Raw genomic sequence first — 19,364 nt, 5'->3', positions numbered from 1 at the left:
GCGGAATGGGATTTTGGCGTCCTAGTGAACTTTAAGATGAACATGAATCGTCAGTGTGACGAAATCATCAGAAAAGCTAAATGCGCTTTATCATGCACCAGCAGCCGCATGACAAACAGAACCACAGAGGTGATACTTACCCTCGATTGGGCGCTGGTCAGACCACAGTTGGAGTACTGCATGCAGTTTTGGGCGCCACGTCAAGAGGGATATGGATAACCTGGAGAGGGTCCAGAGAAGGGCCACTTGTATGGTTAAGGGCTTGCAGGCCAAGCCCTACGAGGAGAGACTAGGCACCTGGACCCCTTCAGCCTCCACAAGAGAAGGTTGAGTGGTGACCTTGTGGCTGCCTATAAATTCATCATGGGGGTGCAGAGGGGAATTGGTGAGGCTCTACTCACCAAGGCGCCCCTGGGGGTCACAAGAAATAATAGCCATAAGCTAGCAGAGAGCAGATTTAGACTGGACATTAGGAAGAACTTCTTCACAGTTAGAGTGGCCAAAATCTGGAATGGGCTCCCAAGGGAGGCAGTGTTCTCCTCTACCCTGGGGGTCTTCAGGAGGTTGTTATATAGGCATCTGGCTGGGGTCATCTGAACCCAGCACACTTTCCTGCCTATGCAGGAGATCAGACTCGATGATCTATTGAGGTCCCTTCGACCCTAACATCTATGAATCTCCAAGTATTCCAGGGATTCACACTGTGACAATAAGGGTTACATTTTTAGAAGATTTGCACCACTCCCTAGGTTTTAATCCCTGCCATGAGAGGCCCAAGTGATAGGCAGAGGTTCTCAGTAAAATGTCTCTGTCGTGTGTTCCAAAGTCCGGGTCAGAAACATAGCAGGCATTACACATTAGTCCAAGCAGATTTAACTGGAAAACAAACTCCTGTGTATTTAAAGTATTGGCCTTTGCCTCTGTAAACAGGACACTGCTCGGGTCAGGCTCAAATTTTTCCCAATACATAGGGCCTGCACAAAACCATATCTACTATTTAAACCTCACGTTAAGAACATAGTGCATAGTCCCTGCATACTTTGAGGGTACAGGCTAGCAAAATCCTGGTATGACTAAGAAGTTCCTGTTGCTCTTAACCAGTAGTCTGTATATAATATCTTCTCTGATTTTAGAAAGCTAGAACTTCTTTGTTTCTGACTCTGCTGACAAGAATGGCAGCTAGCTCCAGGGCAAAATTTTTCACTGCTAAAAAGAAAGAAATGTTTAACAAAGCATTATGGGCACTCAATGGTATATTGTTTCCTTCAGCAAAACCTTTGAACAACCAAGAAATGCAGTGGAAAGACATGTGACAAAGAAACATTAACTCTGTCCCCTACACAACTGGCAATAGCTACTGGACATGACCTGCCTGCATTCCAGCTTTCTTCCATGAGTTAGAAATAGCTGCATTGAATGGTAGAGGAGTGTGTTTCTAACTACGACTCTGATCTGAATAGACCTGGGGTTCTTCTGGCTAATGGACTGAGTCTTATTCCATATCATCTGCCCATCTTTAAGAAGGTGGATAGGTTGAAGGATCCAGTGTACTGTATTGTGTTTCTGTAAGTATTATCTCTAGTAGGGTCTAGGGGTCTTTTTTGCTACTGAGATTATCAGTGGTAAGATGAGAAATGAGAGTGTTCTGTGAGCTTAATGCTGAGTAAACACAGTTAAATGGCATCCTGCCATAAATGGGGTAAAGTGGGATGAAGAGATTGCAAAATCCAGCAAGAGCAATGCTGTTTCTCTGCAGTGGACTCAGGGCAGGCCAACACGGTGCAACACAGTGTATACAAAGCAGTATATACACATAACTACAGCTCTTTGGCTGGCCTATACATCTGCTATACAAATGTGCTCTACCCTCTTCCTTGCCACTCCACACTGCTGGAGATTTCATGGGGATTTCAGTGTCAGTGGTACCTGTATGAGATAAAGGCAAGAACAGGCAGGAGACTGGAGATACAGAGTCCTACTCCAAAGCTAGGTGTATCATACACGGGTACATCCCTGTGCAGCTTCAGAGGCTCAGAGCAGTAAAAAACGATGTGAAATGATATTTTTAGATGAATGGGAGCATCCTAGGAAAGTAAATAGAGCCTGCAGCAGTCTTTGAAGGGCATGGATGGCTCTGTTCATCTCGGTGGTACTCCCCTGCCTTCTTAGTGTCAGGGCAGATTAATCTATTCTATCCACTAAGAATACTAGTTCTCCATTCCTCTCCCCACAGTCATCACTGAAAGATGGAAGTACCAGTTGGAAGGTGGATGATGGATATTGGAGGTCCACATTAATGTTTACATGTCTCCAAGAACTGAGTGTTGCTTTTTTTCTATAGAATTTACTGTAAAGCCTTGCCCTATGTGACTGAACACATTATGATCTATATCCAAAGGGTACAAAGCCATATAACAACCACTCAGTAGGGGGAGTATTGTTTAGGAATTACAAGTTAACTTTTAAAAAACGACAAGGATTTTTGTAGCTAATAATGGGGTTCTTTGGATTAACTGCATGCTTCAACACTACCTTAATATGAAAAATGGAATTGAATAATGCAGATTCTGAAGTTCTGTTTTGAAAGATGAATTTGTACCCACATTGATCTCCTTTTTAAACGAAACATGCAAAAATAGCCAGCTTGTAAAAATGTATTTACAGAGTACAGCTTTGCTTTGGTTTCACAGTTGAGTCCTGTGGATATGCTGACCTCAAGTGGTGACCCAGCTGTAAGCTAAATGCATTGAAGAAAGCATGCTTGTGCTGTATAACTAATTGAGAAGACAAGTGTAGGAGGGTGAAGAGGAACCAATTTGGTCCATGTCTGTACTTTTGCTATGACAGATGCACCATTTGCTGTCCCACCAATGTACTCCAAGTGTGGGGCAACTTATGCTACCAATGTAGAGTTTTGCACATGTAAAATCAGCCACAGGAATGCCCTATTTCCAGGCAACTAATTGTTTCAGCACTACAGTTTGTACAGATGTGCGTGCATGTATCTGCAAGCAGTTGAGATTGAAATGTTTTAAACAGTTCCCTCCCACCTTTTCTGAGGTGCAGTTCCACCAGCATCAAAAAGGAAGATTGTCTGGGTCATGAAAATATAGCTCCAGGGATCTAATTCTGCCCATTACAGAGTTCCTGTGGAATATCATCTGTTCATCTATTGGGAAATACAACCCTAGACTGACAGAGACTCTGCAATGCAAGCTGAAGGAATTCTGTGGCCTCTTACTGCCCTGGTCAGTTGTTTATGGGGGAAAAGCTGGTTCACTAACTCCTAAAACAGTCTTGCTGAAAATCTTCTAGGAGCCCTCCTCAGGTTTGTACCTATATTTCACTGAAGGTGTAATAAATCCTTCAGCTTTTTAGCATATCTCCTCTAGCTGTATTATTCAAAATGGGACCAGGATATGAGGAAATGCTCAAACCTTGAACTTCTCTAGCAGTTGCCAGGACAGCTGGCAAACCTGCTTCCACCTACATCTGTCTCATAGACTAGGGACAGACATTCAAAAAGCCTGAGCCTGAATTGACTCAATCTTTGCAGATTAGTCTAACCTTCCTAGATTGAATCAATTTGCAACTGCTAGAAGCCAGGGGGTGCTGGAGCAGCCCTCCCTTTCCTTTGAAAGTGCTGAGTTGGAGTGCTGTGGGACATGGCCAGGCCTCAGCAGGACCTCCAGTTAGGGAGTGGTTTAAACCCCCACCCTGCCTGCACAGTCCCAGGCTTTTCCCCACTCCCTGCTCAAGGGGCAGGTGTGTTGCCAGCCCCCAGCCCTGGCTAGCACTCTGAGGCAAAGGTGGGGAAGGGGGTGCAGTGAATGCATCTGTTGGTGATACTGAGCTTTTCAGTCTCCTTCTCCCTCCTCCTTCATACTGTCTGCAAACCTGACAGGTGAGGGAGCCAGCAGGGAGCTGATAACACAGCATATATCAGCCCATTAACAAAATAAAAATCTCTCTCATTAGTTCAAACTTTACTTAAACAGATTTTTGCAAGGAAGGCATGAAGGGTCATTACCAGCTGACCTGTTGATTAGTTCCTAAAAGCCCTAAGCGAGCACTGTTCTGTCTTCCTGTCCCAGTGAAACTGGAGACACACACACGGAGACACCTCAGCATCAGCTAGCATACCACATGCCTAGGATCCATGGGACTGGGGTCCATGCTGTGGGAGATGGAGGGAAGGAGGAGGGTATCCCTGCTTGAGCAGTGAGGGGGTGTGGGGCAGGGAGAAGCCAGGCAGATTCTGCTGTGCCTGCAGTCTCTGCTGGAGCTCTGGTTAGGGAGCAGAGCAGTAGGGCCAGCCCTGTTCTCTGGAGCAGACAACCCAGCCCAGCCCAGGGCTGCAAAGCATCTGGGATGATGGGGACTCTGGTTTAACTTAAATGAGGAAGGGGTCTGGGACAGACATTGCATAAACTGATTCAACCCAAATCAGTGAAGTCTGATACTGCATTCAACAAGGTTTATCTTAAACCAGTTTCAACCATTTTGAAACTGGTTTATGCACACTGAACTTACATTTTGTTACGGACTTAAACCACTTTCTGATTGATTAAACAAGTTTATATATAATGTCTGTCCCTAGCCAAAAAGGTAAGAGGCTATCAAAAAAACCTCCTTTCTAGAATGGTAATAGAGCTGGACCATTAACCTTGTTTTTTTTAAGTAGTATGTATTGACACTGAGTGCGGGCATTACTAGCAGAGGTTTTGTTTTCTCATGAGTTACTGAACTTTACACTTTAGCATTTCTCATGTAGCAACTTCCCAGAAGAACTACAGGAATGCCAGCGAGCTACAGTTAACTCTCGCAGAGGATCAAAAATGGCAGCTCACTTTCAGATAATATGGTTTCTTCTTTCTTTCCTCCTTTTTCTTCAGACAGAACAGACAGGTATGTCATTCGTTTTAATGTTACCTTAATTTGGCTTTGTTCTGATCTTCTAAACACATGGGACAAACAAGAATATTTTTTGTCTTGTGTAGTTTTTACTTGCTAGCACAGGCTTGCATCATTAAAAAGCTGGTGGTTTTTATGTTCATCCATCTTCTCCTGTTTTCCGATACATTTTAGCAAAATCTGTAATTCAGCTACTGAGGCAGCTTTTGGAAAAAATGATGACATGACATTCAGTTGATGTCGCACAATATTCTCTCTTTACTCCTCACTTGTTATCCTTAAAGAGTATTTCTAATTATTGTAAGGACTAACAATGAGTTTATGGTAGAAGTTTGTTTCATATAGAAAGCTTGTTTTTACATGAATTGCATAAATACACTTTTCTGTATTAATGTGCTAGAATACCCCACAGGGAAGGAAAAGGAAGGGGGAAAGGAAAGTAAGTATGCATTTATTAATTGGAGTTTGAGTGAAAAAAATACAGATTTCTACTTAAGTATGTAATATACCATAGTGTACACACACACAAACATTTTAAATGACTTTCAACTGAGATTATATTAGTGACAAAAATGCAATATTAGCCACTTAAGGAAAATATGAACTATATAAAGTCAGTGAAATACAGTAGCTGCATTTTAAAGTATAATGGAGAATATTTTTTGAATACTGAAAACCCTGTTAAAATAATTCTGTTCCATGGGACTCATGTATAAAGGTTTAACTAAGACATTAAATACAATTTCAGAATATCTTCCTCTTACTGCTGTCACTATTGATTATTATTTGCTGGGTTTTTTTCTCCATAATGGCTAGAGCCTCCCAGGCATGGACCACACTATGATAGACATTGCACAAACACAAGAAAAAAATAACAGTTCTTATCCCCAATAGCTTATTACTTAGGTGTAAGACAAGAGACAACACATGGAGACAGACAGGTGTAGGAGAACACCGCTGCTGAGACGGCACTAGTCAACATGACAGGTTGTAGAATGTCAGCAGCCAAACTGTTGCCAAGTTTTTTCTGGCATTGTGATAATCCAAATCCAGAAGGAACCCCAGAAACCAGGAGGATATGGCATAAGCTATGATCATGTTTTTTGAATGTTGTTGGGCTTCAATTTGTACAGAAAATTAGTTATTTGACACACAGGTGAAGGACCATATTTTGCCATCTTTACTTTGTGAATATTTCAAAACAGTCAGAGAAGGAAGTTCAGGCTGACACACTGAAAAATAACTTGGCACAAAATAATTCTCTCCACTTCTGCAGAGAGGTTTCAAATCTCCAGGGGCTGGGGCTTCCTAACTCTTTTAAGTGGGGAGTCTCTTTGGCAACATTTCACTCACCCAAACCCTGCAGAGCAGGTGAGAAAGCCCTTTCCTTAGGACTTATTTTGCAAAGACAATATCAAGTCAGAATGGAGGAGGTGGGAATTATTGCTAGGGAGATGTGCATAATTGTTCCTCCAAGAGAAAGTCTGCAGAAAAATTAAACACAGAGTCCTAATTTTCATTGGTTATTTATATTTGTATAGTGCAGACAAGCCGTAGTTGGAGCCCAGGACCCTCTTGTTTTTTAGGCACTGTATAAACCTGGACAAAAACAAGGACCGTGCAACATTTCTGTACTGTAGTGCTATAGCTGATATACAGGCTTCTGGATATGTGGGCCTGATGGAGCTTGGCTTGTATCAGAACCTGACTGCCACGTGGTCCAGGACAGAAGAGAGGCAGAGTAAGAACTCTAAGGACATATGTATGGCCTTGGCTCACTACATGCCCTGGGCCTTGGGGGTTGTAGATGCTGAACTAATTGCTCAGTCCATGCCAGTATTATATTACCTGCTCTTGTTATACATTTTTTTCAGTGTTTCTATCTGCTAATGATGCAAACAAAGTTATTACAAGGCCCAAGCGAGCCCGTTTCTTTTTTTTTGAGGAGTTCCTCCAAGGCAACTTGGAAAGAGAATGCCTTGAAGAAAGATGCTCACTCGAAGAGGCAAGGGAAGTGTTTGAAGATGACGAAAAGCTTGTAGGTAGTTTTTTTATTGTTTGTTTTCTAAAGATTAGAGCACTTACTGTTTGTTACTTGATAGATAGCAAGCAGTTCCCATGCCACGGTGCCTACAATACCTAGATTTCTTTGCAGGGCAAAAGCATTGCACGTTGTACTTTGGCACTGAAGTATTTTCTTGCCACAGTAGTGAAGTGAGGGATGAGAGCAGATGCAAAGGGAGTAACATGAGAGAGTGGTGTCTTCCCAGCAAGGAGAAGTAGCAGCCATGATCAGGAGGGCATCCCACCTTGTGCCAGATGTTTCTTTTTGCAGCACCATGCATTGTGCCACCTGCTAGCAGTGCACAGTATGCATTTTATGCCAGGGACCTATCTGCCAGAACAGTGAGGAAAGCAGATGGAGAGGATGCCAACGGCAACTGGGTGGGAGGTGGGGCTGTGTGGGTAGCTTAGTGGTTGGAGGTGTATTGAAAAGTGCTACAATCCAGGCCATGTGATGCAATACACAACAAAGCTCACCTGATCCAACTTTCTGCTCTTTGGAGTGACTGACGGTTTCTTCCCAAGTGCTTGGCAAGGCACAGCAGGGGAGAAGACAAATGAATGTGCTTCAGACTTTAGATCCTCAGCGCTGAAGGGGTTTGGTGTTATCACTTATTATCACATACTAATGCCCAGACATCTCTTACACATAACACAGACCCTTTCTTCCCCCTCTGATATTTTTCCACAGTGATTCACTTATTCTGAAATAAAGCATCAGGTTCAGATCCTGTGCTCTGACTCAAGCAAAACTCCCATTTCATTTAATGGTGGTTTTGTCAATCGAGCTTGTAAGACTTAGACCCATAGTGATTCTTTAAGCTTAAAATATAATATTTATTCTTTGCTGTGCTTTTGCTGTGACAAAATATTTGTGGTAAAAAAGAGTCAGTTTTAGAAAAAAATAACTTTTTATTTTTATTTCTTTCAGAAAATATTTTGGAATGGTTACTTTGGTAAGCAGCCTAATTCATTTCCATTTGCAGAATGTCATGGTCATTACACTGAGGATTATGCATTTTATAGGAGTTTTTGAGTAATGTATTCTGTTGAAATATTAATTTAAATATCCAACTGCTATTTATTATGTCTTCAAGAATGTGTGGGAAAACATTTACACAAACCCAAGTGTGGTCATTATAAAAACAGTGATTTAAGAATTAATTAAACTGTGAAGACAGTAAAACCAAAACTACTAATATGCTTAACTAGATGCAGTCACATTGAATGGGCACTTTCTTTGATTGTTCTCAAGGCTGTACTGGGGCAATCTGAGGCTGTGCATACATCACAGCACAATTCCTCCTGTGGCTTCAGGCCTTGCACCACCAACCTGGCTCTTGGCTGCGGGGGCTGCCTGTCTCTTTTTCAGGCTCTGGGGCCCGGGAGCATGGCTACCTCCCCTTGCGGGGTCTGCTCCCTACTGGGGTCTCTGGCGCGCCAGCTGGAGGAGCTCCAGGCCACAGTCCAGAGACTGCGTGCCATCAGGGACTGCGAGCAGGAGATAGACTCCTACTGCCAGGCCCTTCTCCCCCGGGAGCCGCAGGGGAGAGCTCCGTCTCTCTCCACGACTAAGGAGGACTCTGGGACCTCCCGCTCTGCCCAGTCAGGGGCATGGACCAAGGTGGTCCCCAGACTGTACTGCCTGGTGCAGTAGTCAGGGAACTGACTTTGCCTGTGAAGACCTAGGTAAAAAAGGCATTGAGTACTTTAGCCTTTTCCTCCTCATCTGTCACTAGGTTGCCTCTCCCATTCAGTAATGGACCCACACTTTCCCTGACCTTCTTCTTGTTGCTAAAATACTTATAGAAGCCCTTCTTGTCCCTTGCTAACTGCAACTCCAGTTGAGCTTTGGTCTTCCTGACGTCATCCCTGTATGCCCGAGCAGTACTCTTATACTCCTCCCAAGTTCTTTGTCCAAGCTTCCACTTTCTGTAAGCTTCCTTTTTTAAGTTCACCAAAGAGTTCTCTGCTAAGCCAAGCTGGTTGCTTGCCACATTTGCTAGTCTTCCTGCACATCAGGATGGTTCGTTTCTGTGCCCTCAGTAAGATTTCTTTAAAATACAGCCAGCTCTTCTGGATTCCTGTTCCACTCAGATTGTCCTCCCAGGGGATCCTGCCAATCAGTTCCCTGACTCAAAGTCTGCTTTTCTAAGTCCAGGGTTCATACTCCGCTGCTCTCAGTGGCGACATGTTGGGGGTGCACAGGGGTGAACATGCAGCCCCTGAGAGTGCGGGTGCACCCTCTGACAGGCCACACTCCCTGCTTAGGCAATGGGCAGGAGGGCAGGTGGGAGCTCCGGTGCCCAGCTGCAAATACTGGCTGGGGAGTGAGAGTGCCAAATGAAGCACTGCAGTCACCTCCAGGAGTGCTGCAGCTACTACCTGGTCAGCAAGATTGGCTGCAGGGGGACTCCCCCCAGATGGTGAGGTTGTCCACAGGCACCACCCCTCACCACCTGACTAAAGTGGCACCAGTCGACCATGGCTGCTCTCCTTTCCTTCTTTTGTCAGGATCCTGAACTCAATCATCTTGTGGTCACTGCTGCTCAACTTGCCATCCATGTCTACATCCCTCACCAATTCTTTCCTGTTTGTGCACTGCTGTATTGCCCTCCTAGCAGATGTCAGGGTGACAATAGTCCCCCATGCAAACCAGGGCCTGTGATCTAGAAACTTCTGCTAGTTGCCTGAAAAAAGCCTCATCTACCTCATCCTCCTGGTCTGGTGGTCTATAACACACACCCACCACAACATCACTGTTGTTGCCCTCATCTTGAACCTTAACTCAGATACTTTCAACAGACCTATCTCCAGTGTCATACTAGAGCTCTGAGCAATCATACAGCACTTTTACACACGGTACAACTCCTCCTCCTCCTCTTCTCCCCTGCCTGTCCTTCCTGAACCATTTGTACCCATCCATGACAGTGTTCTAGTCACATGAGTTATCCCACCAAGTCTCAGATATTCCAGTTACATCATAGTTCTTTGACTATGCAAGCACTTCCAATTCTTACTGCTTGTTTCCCAGGCTCTGTGCATTTGTGTACAGGCGCCTGAGGTGACTAGCCAATTGCCCTACTTTCTCAGGAAGAATGAGGAGCTCTCTCATGTTGCCCCCTCCTGCTTCTGCTTTCTCCAGGTCTCCTGCTTCCCCACTTGTCTCAGGGCTTTGTTCTCTATCCACCTGCGAACCCAGTTTAAAGCCCTCCTCACTAGGTTAGCGAACCTGTCTGTGAAGATGCTTTTTCCTTTCGTTGTCAGGTGGAACCCATTTCTTCCCAGCAAGCCTTCTTCTTGGAACAATGTCCCATGCTCGAGGAAGCCAAATCTCTGCTGGCAACCCTACTTGTGCAGCCATGCATTGATCTGAAGGATGCATCTGCTCCTGCCAGGGTCTTTTCCCTTGACCGGAAGGATTGAGGAAAACACGACCTGTGCCCCTATCCTCTTCACTTTTGCACCCAGAGCCCTGTAGTCACTTTTGATTTGCTCAGGGTCACCCCTGGCAGTACCACTGGTACCCACATGGATGAGCAGCATGGGATATTTGTCAGAGGTCTGGACAAGTCTCAGTAATCCTTCCTTGATATCTTGGATCCAGGCTTCAGGCAAGCAGCAGACTGCACGGGACAGCAGGTCAGGCTGGCAAATGAATCCCTATGCCCTGCAGAAGGGAGTCTCCAACCACCACCACCCAATGTTTCCTCTTTGTGGCAGATGTATAAATATATTTTCATGCATCACTTTTTTTGATTATATGAAATCTAAGCAGCCTGATTATGGCATATATGTAGTGTTGCAGCTTGACTGTAAAGCTATTCTGTGAACTCGAGTCATGCATAGCCAACACTGTCTACTTGGAAGGGAAAAGAACACCTGGCAAAAAGTGTTGTAATTATTAAGGTAAAGTATTTGGGATTTCAGAAGCTGTTGTTGAATGTACTAATTATACTCAAGTGCATTGTCCATGTGTCTGCACTCATTAGGCATCTCATGCAGAGGAGTATCAAGCAGGTAAATAAAATTGTTTGATGGATATTTTCAGCTAAATTACAATGTTACTTATTACTGTGGAAAAATTCTATTGTCAAACTTCAATTCTTCACATTCAGAAATGTTTCTGTGGTGACAGTTTTCAGTTAGGTGACCCATGTCCCCATGTGCTAAGATGCAGTACTGTACATGCATACTGAAAGATGGCATTGCTGGACATTAGTGTCAATTAATACTGGGTGTATTTATCAGTACAGTTCTCATCCTTTAGTGTCTTTATTTTGGGGGTGGGTGGGAATTATATTGTCAGATATCACAATAATTTTCACCAGTTACTTCAGGAAATCCTCATGTGCAGGTATGAAGTTTCATTATAAAATAGAAAGGATTTAGAAAACAGGAACTGAGAACAGGGGAGGAAAAACAAAGTCCCATTGTTAAATTGAGTATCTTATCTTTCATAGCTAGTTCTGTCTGTTGATACATATGTTCAATTCCTGTCACAATTAGGAATTTTCGACAACAGAATCTGGTTTCCGGATTAAAAATTGATAGCAAATACTACTCACAAGATTGATTCAGCTTTGATATTATGAAAAGAAATTTCTCTTTTACAGTAATAAGTTGTTTTTTAAGTAATTTTAATAGAATTTCCATAATCATCTTCCTGCTGAAAGAAAGCACTGTAATTAAGTAGGTCATGTGTCACAGTTGATGATAACTGCTCTTACTGATGTGCCATTCATTCAGGTGGCAGACAGTGCTCCTCAAATCCATGTCTGCATAATGGCGCATGCATGGACAACATTCGCAGTTACATATGCAGTTGTACTAGTGGCTATGAAGGAGACAACTGTGCACTAGGTAAGTTCTCTACAAGCACTACATTGGAATCATATTCCTTCCTGGAAGCCATAATGGGAAACTTATGTACCTCATATCATGTTTGCCTTAACTTAGAACATATATGATCCTTAGTGAAAGATGCATTAAAATTACATGAGAAAATGTGATACCCATTGTCCATTTCTTCCTTTACTCCCAGGATACTTTCCTGTGGGGCTTTCTGTTGAAGAGGGTAATCCCCCTTCAGTCTTTCTCCATCCTTTCTCAGGCAGTAATAAGGTGACTGCACTGGAAATTCACCTGAATAAGGAGTGAATAAAAACAGAAAAATGGCCTTGATCTGCTTTACAATGCTAATCGCTATACATGGAAATGGAAATTAATAGAAAAACACAATAGGCCAGATTCCTGAGCCTGTTAAGGCTGCTTATAGATTTCATAGACATTAGGGCTGGAAGGGACCTCGCAAGATCATCCGGTCCAGCCCCCTGTCCAAGGGGTAGGAAGTCAGCTGGTATCAAAACACCCCAGGAAGATAAGCATCCAAGAGTTTCTTAAAGGTATCCACAGTAGGTGCTTGCACCACTTCTTGGGGGAGTCTGTTCCAAACTCTGGAGACTCTGGCAGTAAAGAAGTTTTTCTTTATATCCAGTCTAAAATGGTCTTCCAGAAGTTTGTGACCATTAGACCGTGTCTTCCCTTGGGGTGCCCTGGTGAACAGATGTTCTTCCAGCTCCTGATGCAGACCCTTTATATACTTATAAACTGTCAGAACTGGATGCAGTACTCCAGCTGTGGCCTCACCAAGGCTGAGTAAAACAGGAGAATGACTTCTTGGGTCTTGTTTGAGATGCATTGGTAGTTGAGAGTTTTATTTGCTTTGCTGGCTGCAGAATTGCATTGGTGGCTCATGTTTGTCTTGTGGTCAATCACAAGCCTCAAGTCTCTTTCGGAGAGAAAAGAGCTGCTACTCCACCAGCCTCAAATGAGCCTTGCTGCCTAGCTGAAGACTTTCCCCCACCATAGAGAAATATTTGGGCACTGTAGGCAAGCATAGCCCTCTGGCATTTGGGATGTGGCTGAGAAATAAGAGCAATGGCTTCTGTGCCCTTTGAGCTCTGGCAATCCCCAACCATAGAAGAGCTTCTCCTTCTGCCACCCTTTACCCCATCCCCCATCTGCTGCTGCTACTTTCTCTCTGTCTTAGGGGTGGGGGAAGCTTTAAAGCTGCTCCTGGGGGGAGAGGGGTGGGGAGCTGGACTCAGTTTGAAATGCGACAGGACAGCAGCAGCAGCAGCAATGGGTTGGTGGGGAGTTCGCTCACCCTTCCCAGCCCCCAGGAGCAGGCATGGGGGGCAGAAACTCAATTACTGCTGCTGTTACTATTCTAACTGAGCCAGGCCCCCTCCCCTGCCCTGCAGCCTGGCTAGAGTAGGCAGGAGTAGCTCTGAAGCTTCCCCTGCCCACAAAACAGTGGGGAAAGCATCAGCAGGAGGAGGAGGAGGAAACAGAGGGGAAGGAACGTGCCTCTGAGCACAAGGGAGGTGGGGATTGTCACCTGCTTTGGGGTCTTTAAAAAAGGTCCTCAGAAGCTCCTGTTTCAGCCCAGTCCAGCCACTGCATTCCCTTGGGCTGGGCCCCTGTGCATGTCCAACAGGCAGTCACTTCCTGGGCTATGCATATGCTCTGCACCTTTCAATTCCATGCCTACAAATGGAAAAGAGGGAGAGGGAGTAAAAACTAACGTGGTGAGTCCAAAAGATGATGAGTGGTGACCAGTGTTCTGGTGTAGTGAAACAGAGCTCATGTTACACAAGGAAAGCTCCCAGAGTTGACAGCTAAATGTATTTACCTTTTTCATTGTGTTTAGCTGAAAATGAGTGCCACCACAAGACAAGTTATGGATGTCAACAGTTCTGCTATCCAGGCCCTCGCTCTTACCGCTGCTCATGTGCAAATGGCTATGAACTAGGAAAAGATAAAAAATCATGCATCCCAACAGGCAAGTATGAAAACTAGCATGCAGGCAGCACTATTGCAGGGTAGGCAAACAGGGGGGTAGTGGCATCAGTAGAAGACAGCAGACTCTAAGGCTGAATTTACAATTGCACTAAGAGACCTTGAGGATGGACAGAAAAGGAGGCATTCAGATGGCACCTGCAAGGACAACTCTCCAGCAGCCAAAATGGAAAAAGAAAGTTAATTGGAAAGTTTTAAGCAGAGCCACAAAACAAAGCACTCATGTCATTCTAAAATGGATTTGCTGGATCACAGTCTCCACTTGTTCTCATTATACATTTAGAGCAGGGATGGCAAACTCACCTTTATTCCCCAGGCTGGATACAGATTGTGCAGCTCTTCACAGCTTAGCTCTGCAGAGCAAGCAGCAGGTGCAGTGGGATCAGTGGTGAAGGCAGCGGGGCCAACAGTATGAGTGCAAGCAGTGGGGCAGGCAGTTGTGGGCCAAGCAGCTGCATACTGCAGCAAAGGAAGCACAAGCAGCAGTGGTGGTGGTAGCTGCAGGACAAGCAGTCATGCCCCAAACAACCATAGGGCAAACAGACACAGCCCTTGGCATGCTCACCCGCTGCCAAGAGCCATGCTCAACAGGGCCCAGATTCCATGGTGGGCCCAACCCCTTCCTAGCTATGTCCCCAAATTCCCTGTCCCACCAGTAGCTTTAGCAGGCTGGATGGAGCAGCTCCACAGGCTGGATTTGGCTCATGGGGCATATGTTTGACAGCCTTGCCTCAGAAGACCACCACTGAAGTCAGTCAAGTTACATCTGAAAAGAAAGAACTGAGTAGGAGGAGACTCAACCACAAGCACATTTTTTACTATCAAGATTGCTGCTCTGGTAGCTGATCTCACTGCCAAGGTAACACATACATATGCACTGAGGAGCTGGGAGAGCATCACTGTTGTTCCTCATTGGGGAACTTGTGCTCCTCTAACCCCATGAGCTTCATGGCCTGTAACTATCCACCCCTCTACTCCCAAGTGCCATGAGAAGAATCACCCACCTTCCCCCCAGACATGACAGGCTGAGAGACCCCCCCACATTCCCTCCAGAGTAGGGAAGATGCTCCTTCCAGTAGAATGGCCTTGCCTGAAAAGAATTCACTTTTTAAAATTTAAAAGACAGAAATCTTTCAAGCCAAGTGTGAATTACAGCCAGTCTTACCCACTCCCCCAGCAGGCGTTCCAGTCCCCATCAGCAACACCTGGATTTGGAATGAATAGAGTCCACGAGGTTGGAATAGCTGCAGGAAAGACCATGTGCATCTCACTCACCCAGACTTTTCCTTCAGCTTGTCAAGGCTCCGCTCAGTCACAGCAGAGATCCCACACTATGCACAAATGAACTTCTGTGGGTCCACACTGTCCTGTCGTGTTGGTCACAACCCAGCTGCAGGGCTGAATTCAGGGGAGGTACATTGTGTGGGGAGGTATCCCCTTTGATTCCTCTAATCATTCAAACTTTCAAATGTACGTTGCATGCATTGCTGTATTGGTGCCAACCATCTTGACACTGAAGATACGCAATGTCCCAGTCAGGCTTGGCATGGGGCAGTCCAGAACAAGGATAGGAGACAACCGTGTGCTGTATTAGACATGATCATGCACCATACCATCTACACCCTGCCCTTCTCAGAATCCTAGATCTGCTGATGCCCAGCTGCAGTGATATCTCGTATTTTATCACAAATTTGATGTTGCCCACAAGGTAGCCTAGAACTGATATTATCAGACATAACAAAAGATACAATAGGAATTCGCACCGTCATCAGGTTATATTCTGAGCAGTTGTGAGCTGGAAAAATGAAAAGTGAAGGCAATTTTGGGGTGTGCTGGCAGCAGTACTTTTAAATGTAGAAGAGGGGATGGGACCTGCATAGAACTTGCTTGCTTTCAGGAAGATGTGGATAATTTACCTACTAGTTGAGAAAGCTGGAGTCCTCTCAGGCAAGCATACCTTATTATTCCTGCAGGTTTCATTTTGGCTCCCATATGTGCAAGAGGAGCGGGAGCATCTTTTTTAAGAAAAAGATTTGAGTTTCTTTGGTCCTTGAGGTTTTTGGAGTAGAGCTGGGATCCTGATTTGCTGAGTGCAAAATATTGCATGACATAAATGTATTTTTTTTCTTTTTAACCACGGCCAGATAAATGTGCATGTGGCAGATTTAAATACACTGTAAAAACAACAAAGATGGCTGAAATGGAAAACAGTCTTGCCAGAGGATTCCCTTGGCAGGTATTTATAGAAATAGTTTTACTTTAAAAAAATCTATTATGATTAAAATGTGCTCTTTTTGAATGGTTCAACCATGCAAGCTCTTTAATGAGTAAATAAAAACAGAAGACAGCAGTTTAGTTAGATGTCAAAGTTATCCATGTCAGTATCTTATTTCTTGCCTTTTCTGACTTTCAGTAGCTCCACTCTTAATATGTGCACATTTTCAAGTTGTTCTTGCAGAATGCTCATTAGTGTCTTACATGTCAGTATGAGAAAAGATTCTGTTTTTTTCAATATATTCATGTAAGGGTATTCCCTTTTGATCTGTCACTGTTATGATACATGGTATTTTAAGGTCTACATCCTATTTTCCCTCTAAGGTACCCAAGGACAATCCTATTTTACTCTGCTCCACATAAGAACTACCATCAGTCTGTCATGCCCAGCATCCCATCTCTTTCAGAGCTGAGAATGAATGCTGAAGGGCACATCCAGAATTTTCCACACCCTATTCCTCTCCTGCTGCAATATTAAAGCATTTGGGGGCCCTGGCTGTCCCTAAAACTCACTCACTTCCCTCTTCCCCCAAAGTTAAAACATCTGCTGTTTCCTTTAATCGAGAAAGTAGGAAGCAGCTGCTTTGGTGACTCTAGCAATCTCTGGGCCCATTGCACACCCCCCTTGGCAGCAACAACCTATTTAAATGTTTGCACTATCAAAGTTCAGTGGTGCTTTATGTACATACATGGTGATCATAGGTGACAGGGAATCAGAGATTGATTCCAGGGAGGGAGCCTGAGATACAGCTCCCCCATCCAAGGCAAGCAGTTGGCACACAAATTACCCATGTCCGACCTAGGGATTTTGCAACAAAAAATAACACAGGACTCTTTTTAGGCCCTATAACTTGGACAAGTACTTTTTAACCCTTTATCAAGGATTTATAGAGGCTAAATCTGGTGTCAGCAGCTGTGGTAATTCCAGCTCCAATAGCATACATTGCTATAAATCCTGAAGAAAAATGAACAGATCAACTTTTGTAACACAGCTTAATCAATTCAAACTAAGCCACAAAAAGCAGTAAGGAGGGGACTACCTGCCTTTCCATTATTTTGTCAAGGACTCAGAATAAAATTGCCCTTTCACACCAAAGTAGGGTAACTTACAGGTGAAACAGGGTTTGGTTCCAAATATTTAGAACCAAATTCTTCCCTTCTCAGTGCAAACCTACTCCTTTCTTTAGAAATGCAGCTGTCAGTGGGAGACTTCTTGATTTGAATAGTAGAATTAGACAGGTATGGATTTTTCATTCTAAAAATAATTAACACACAAATTTTACTGCTTGCAATAAATCAGTATTTCACTCCTATCCTGTCATATTACAGACAGTTATTTGACACCATTACTTATTGTTTTGTTTTAAAGGTCCTGTTGCTAAATTCAGAAGGAAAGAGTTTCTGTGGAGGTGTGCTATTAGCCAGCAACTTTGTGTTGACTACAGCTACATGTGCCCTTTTGCACAGAAATTTTGTGATCAAGGTTGGGGCTGGTAGGTTACTAAGCATATTTTTTCTTTATATCTGCCTAAATACTTGTGTTTGAAAGCTCTTTAAAAAAACCAACACAGCTGATATGCCAACATTGGCATTTAGGAACATTCCATCCAGCCTCAAAAGCAAACTGCTTGGATTGAAAGTCTTTGGTTTTCAGGGAGAAACTGGCATCCATTTTTGGTTGTGTATTTTACTGCCTCAACCTGAAATTCGTATTCATTCATACAAACAGGTTTGCCAATAGTTGAACAACGCCTTGAAAGTATAATGCTTAACTTAAATAACCATAACCAAAAACACCCAACTGTTGTAAAACTGGCATCCACAATGAGTTTGTGTACCTCTCCCTCATTTCACAACATTGACAATTCATGCATTGTCAGAATAGCTCTCGTGATTGTTGGCAGTAATCTGTGTTCAGCTTTGGCAGCACACAGTAAGGCTATTTTTAATATCAGCGAACATGTCATTACTTTACAGGGAAAGATGGAGTTGGGCAGGTAATGAACGTGAATGAGAAACACATACATATCCGATATGATAAAGAGACTGGTGAAAATAACATTGCATTGATACAACTCCAAGAGCACATTGAGTGCAACAGCTACCAGCTTCCTATATGCACCCCTGACAGAGACTTTGCGGAACATGTTTTGATTCCTCAGTTGGCTGGGACGGTCAGTGGCTGGAAAATTGAAGGAACAGAACTTACTGGAGTGTTAAAAGAATTGCAGGTTTCACACCTCCCTATAGAGGAATGTGAACAACTACTCAATACAAGCCTTACAAACAGGGAATTTTGTGGGCATCACCAAGCACCTATGGATGAGCCGCTGGCTGGAGGAAATTTTGCTGCCACTGATTATAAAGGCACTTGGTTTCTGACAGGCATTACAGGAACTCGGCCAACAAAAGCAACTAACCCAGAAATATTTCTTTTCACCAAGATTGCAAGATATATGATGTGGTTTAAACAAACCATGGTATAAAAAGAATCCCTATGACATGAAATCCCTAACTGTGATTGAAAAATATGCTTTGGATTCAACAATTGTACCAGTTTCATCAAGGACAGCACCCAGATACTAAAGATGTCATGTTTATCCTGTAAATATTTAGCTATATTCACCCATAAAAACCAAAACTCTGTATTTCCCAGTCTGTCTTTCCTCCCCCTGTTGGAGAAAGCCTCATCTTGAACTTGAGTACTAGCCTGGGCCACAAGGCTGCTCCATCTCCAGCTCCAAACTGGGCCCAGACTAGAGTCTCTGTCTGGCACTGGCCAAGACTGGGGCAGTCGCTGGTGCTGCTGCTTGGCTGTGGGACAAGATGGCTTGAGATGGCTTGTGCTGAGGGAACGGATAGTGTAGGGAACAGGCTGTGCAGCCTGGAGAGAACACAGGAGAGACTGTGCAGCAGGGGAGCTGCTGTTGCCGTGGCTCTGACCCTGTCACTGCTTAGCTGGGGCTAAAGCCACTGTGTTCCATGTCCCAGGCCAAAGCAAGAGCTGCCACATAGGCTAAATGGCAGCAGGGAGGTGCAAGTGGTATGGGGGGGACTCGCACCGGGGGGGCAGGCACAAGGGTGAGGCTACCTGCCTCCCTGCTGCTACTTTCCCCACCACAGCAGTGGAAGGAAAGAAATTTAAGACAACCCTCCAATAATTAGATTCTATACATGGAAAATGTATCAAAGGTATAACTTGCCATGCATAGAATCTAAAAATAATTGGGGGAATCATCTTTAAATTT

General features: G+C 44.1%; 1 protein-coding gene across 3 annotated transcripts; it reads left to right on the top strand.

Moving 5' to 3' along the window:
- Window positions 1-4,769: 4,769 nt before the first annotated feature.
- Window positions 4,770-18,764, top strand: PROZ (protein Z, vitamin K dependent plasma glycoprotein). Of its 3 annotated transcripts, XM_090021931.1 has the most exons (9): window positions 4,779-4,908; window positions 5,315-5,353; window positions 6,789-6,952; window positions 7,910-7,934; window positions 11,728-11,841; window positions 13,694-13,825; window positions 15,987-16,078; window positions 17,486-17,609; window positions 18,094-18,764. In XM_090021931.1, the coding sequence occupies exons 1-9, from the start codon at window positions 4,839-4,841 to the stop codon at window positions 18,600-18,602; spliced, it is 1,269 nt and encodes a 422-aa protein (XP_089878057.1). In that variant the 5' UTR covers window positions 4,779-4,838; the 3' UTR covers window positions 18,603-18,764. The 3 variants fall into 3 exon arrangements, with proteins under 3 accessions (XP_089878066.1, XP_089878057.1, XP_089878074.1); XM_090021940.1 differs by lacking the exon at window positions 5,315-5,353 and having other exon boundaries at window positions 4,770-4,908; XM_090021948.1 differs by lacking the exons at window positions 4,779-4,908; window positions 5,315-5,353 and adding an exon at window positions 6,170-6,655.
- Window positions 18,765-19,364: the final 600 nt, after the last annotated feature.

This window comes from Crocodylus siamensis, chromosome 1 (assembly GCF_052110815.1).
Source record: "Crocodylus siamensis isolate JL-2025a chromosome 1, ASM5211081v1, whole genome shotgun sequence".
In the NCBI taxonomy this organism is placed as follows: domain Eukaryota; kingdom Metazoa; phylum Chordata; order Crocodylia; family Crocodylidae; genus Crocodylus; species Crocodylus siamensis.
The sequence above is the reverse complement of the archived record's forward strand: the minus strand, read 5'-3'. Positions and strand labels throughout refer to the sequence as shown.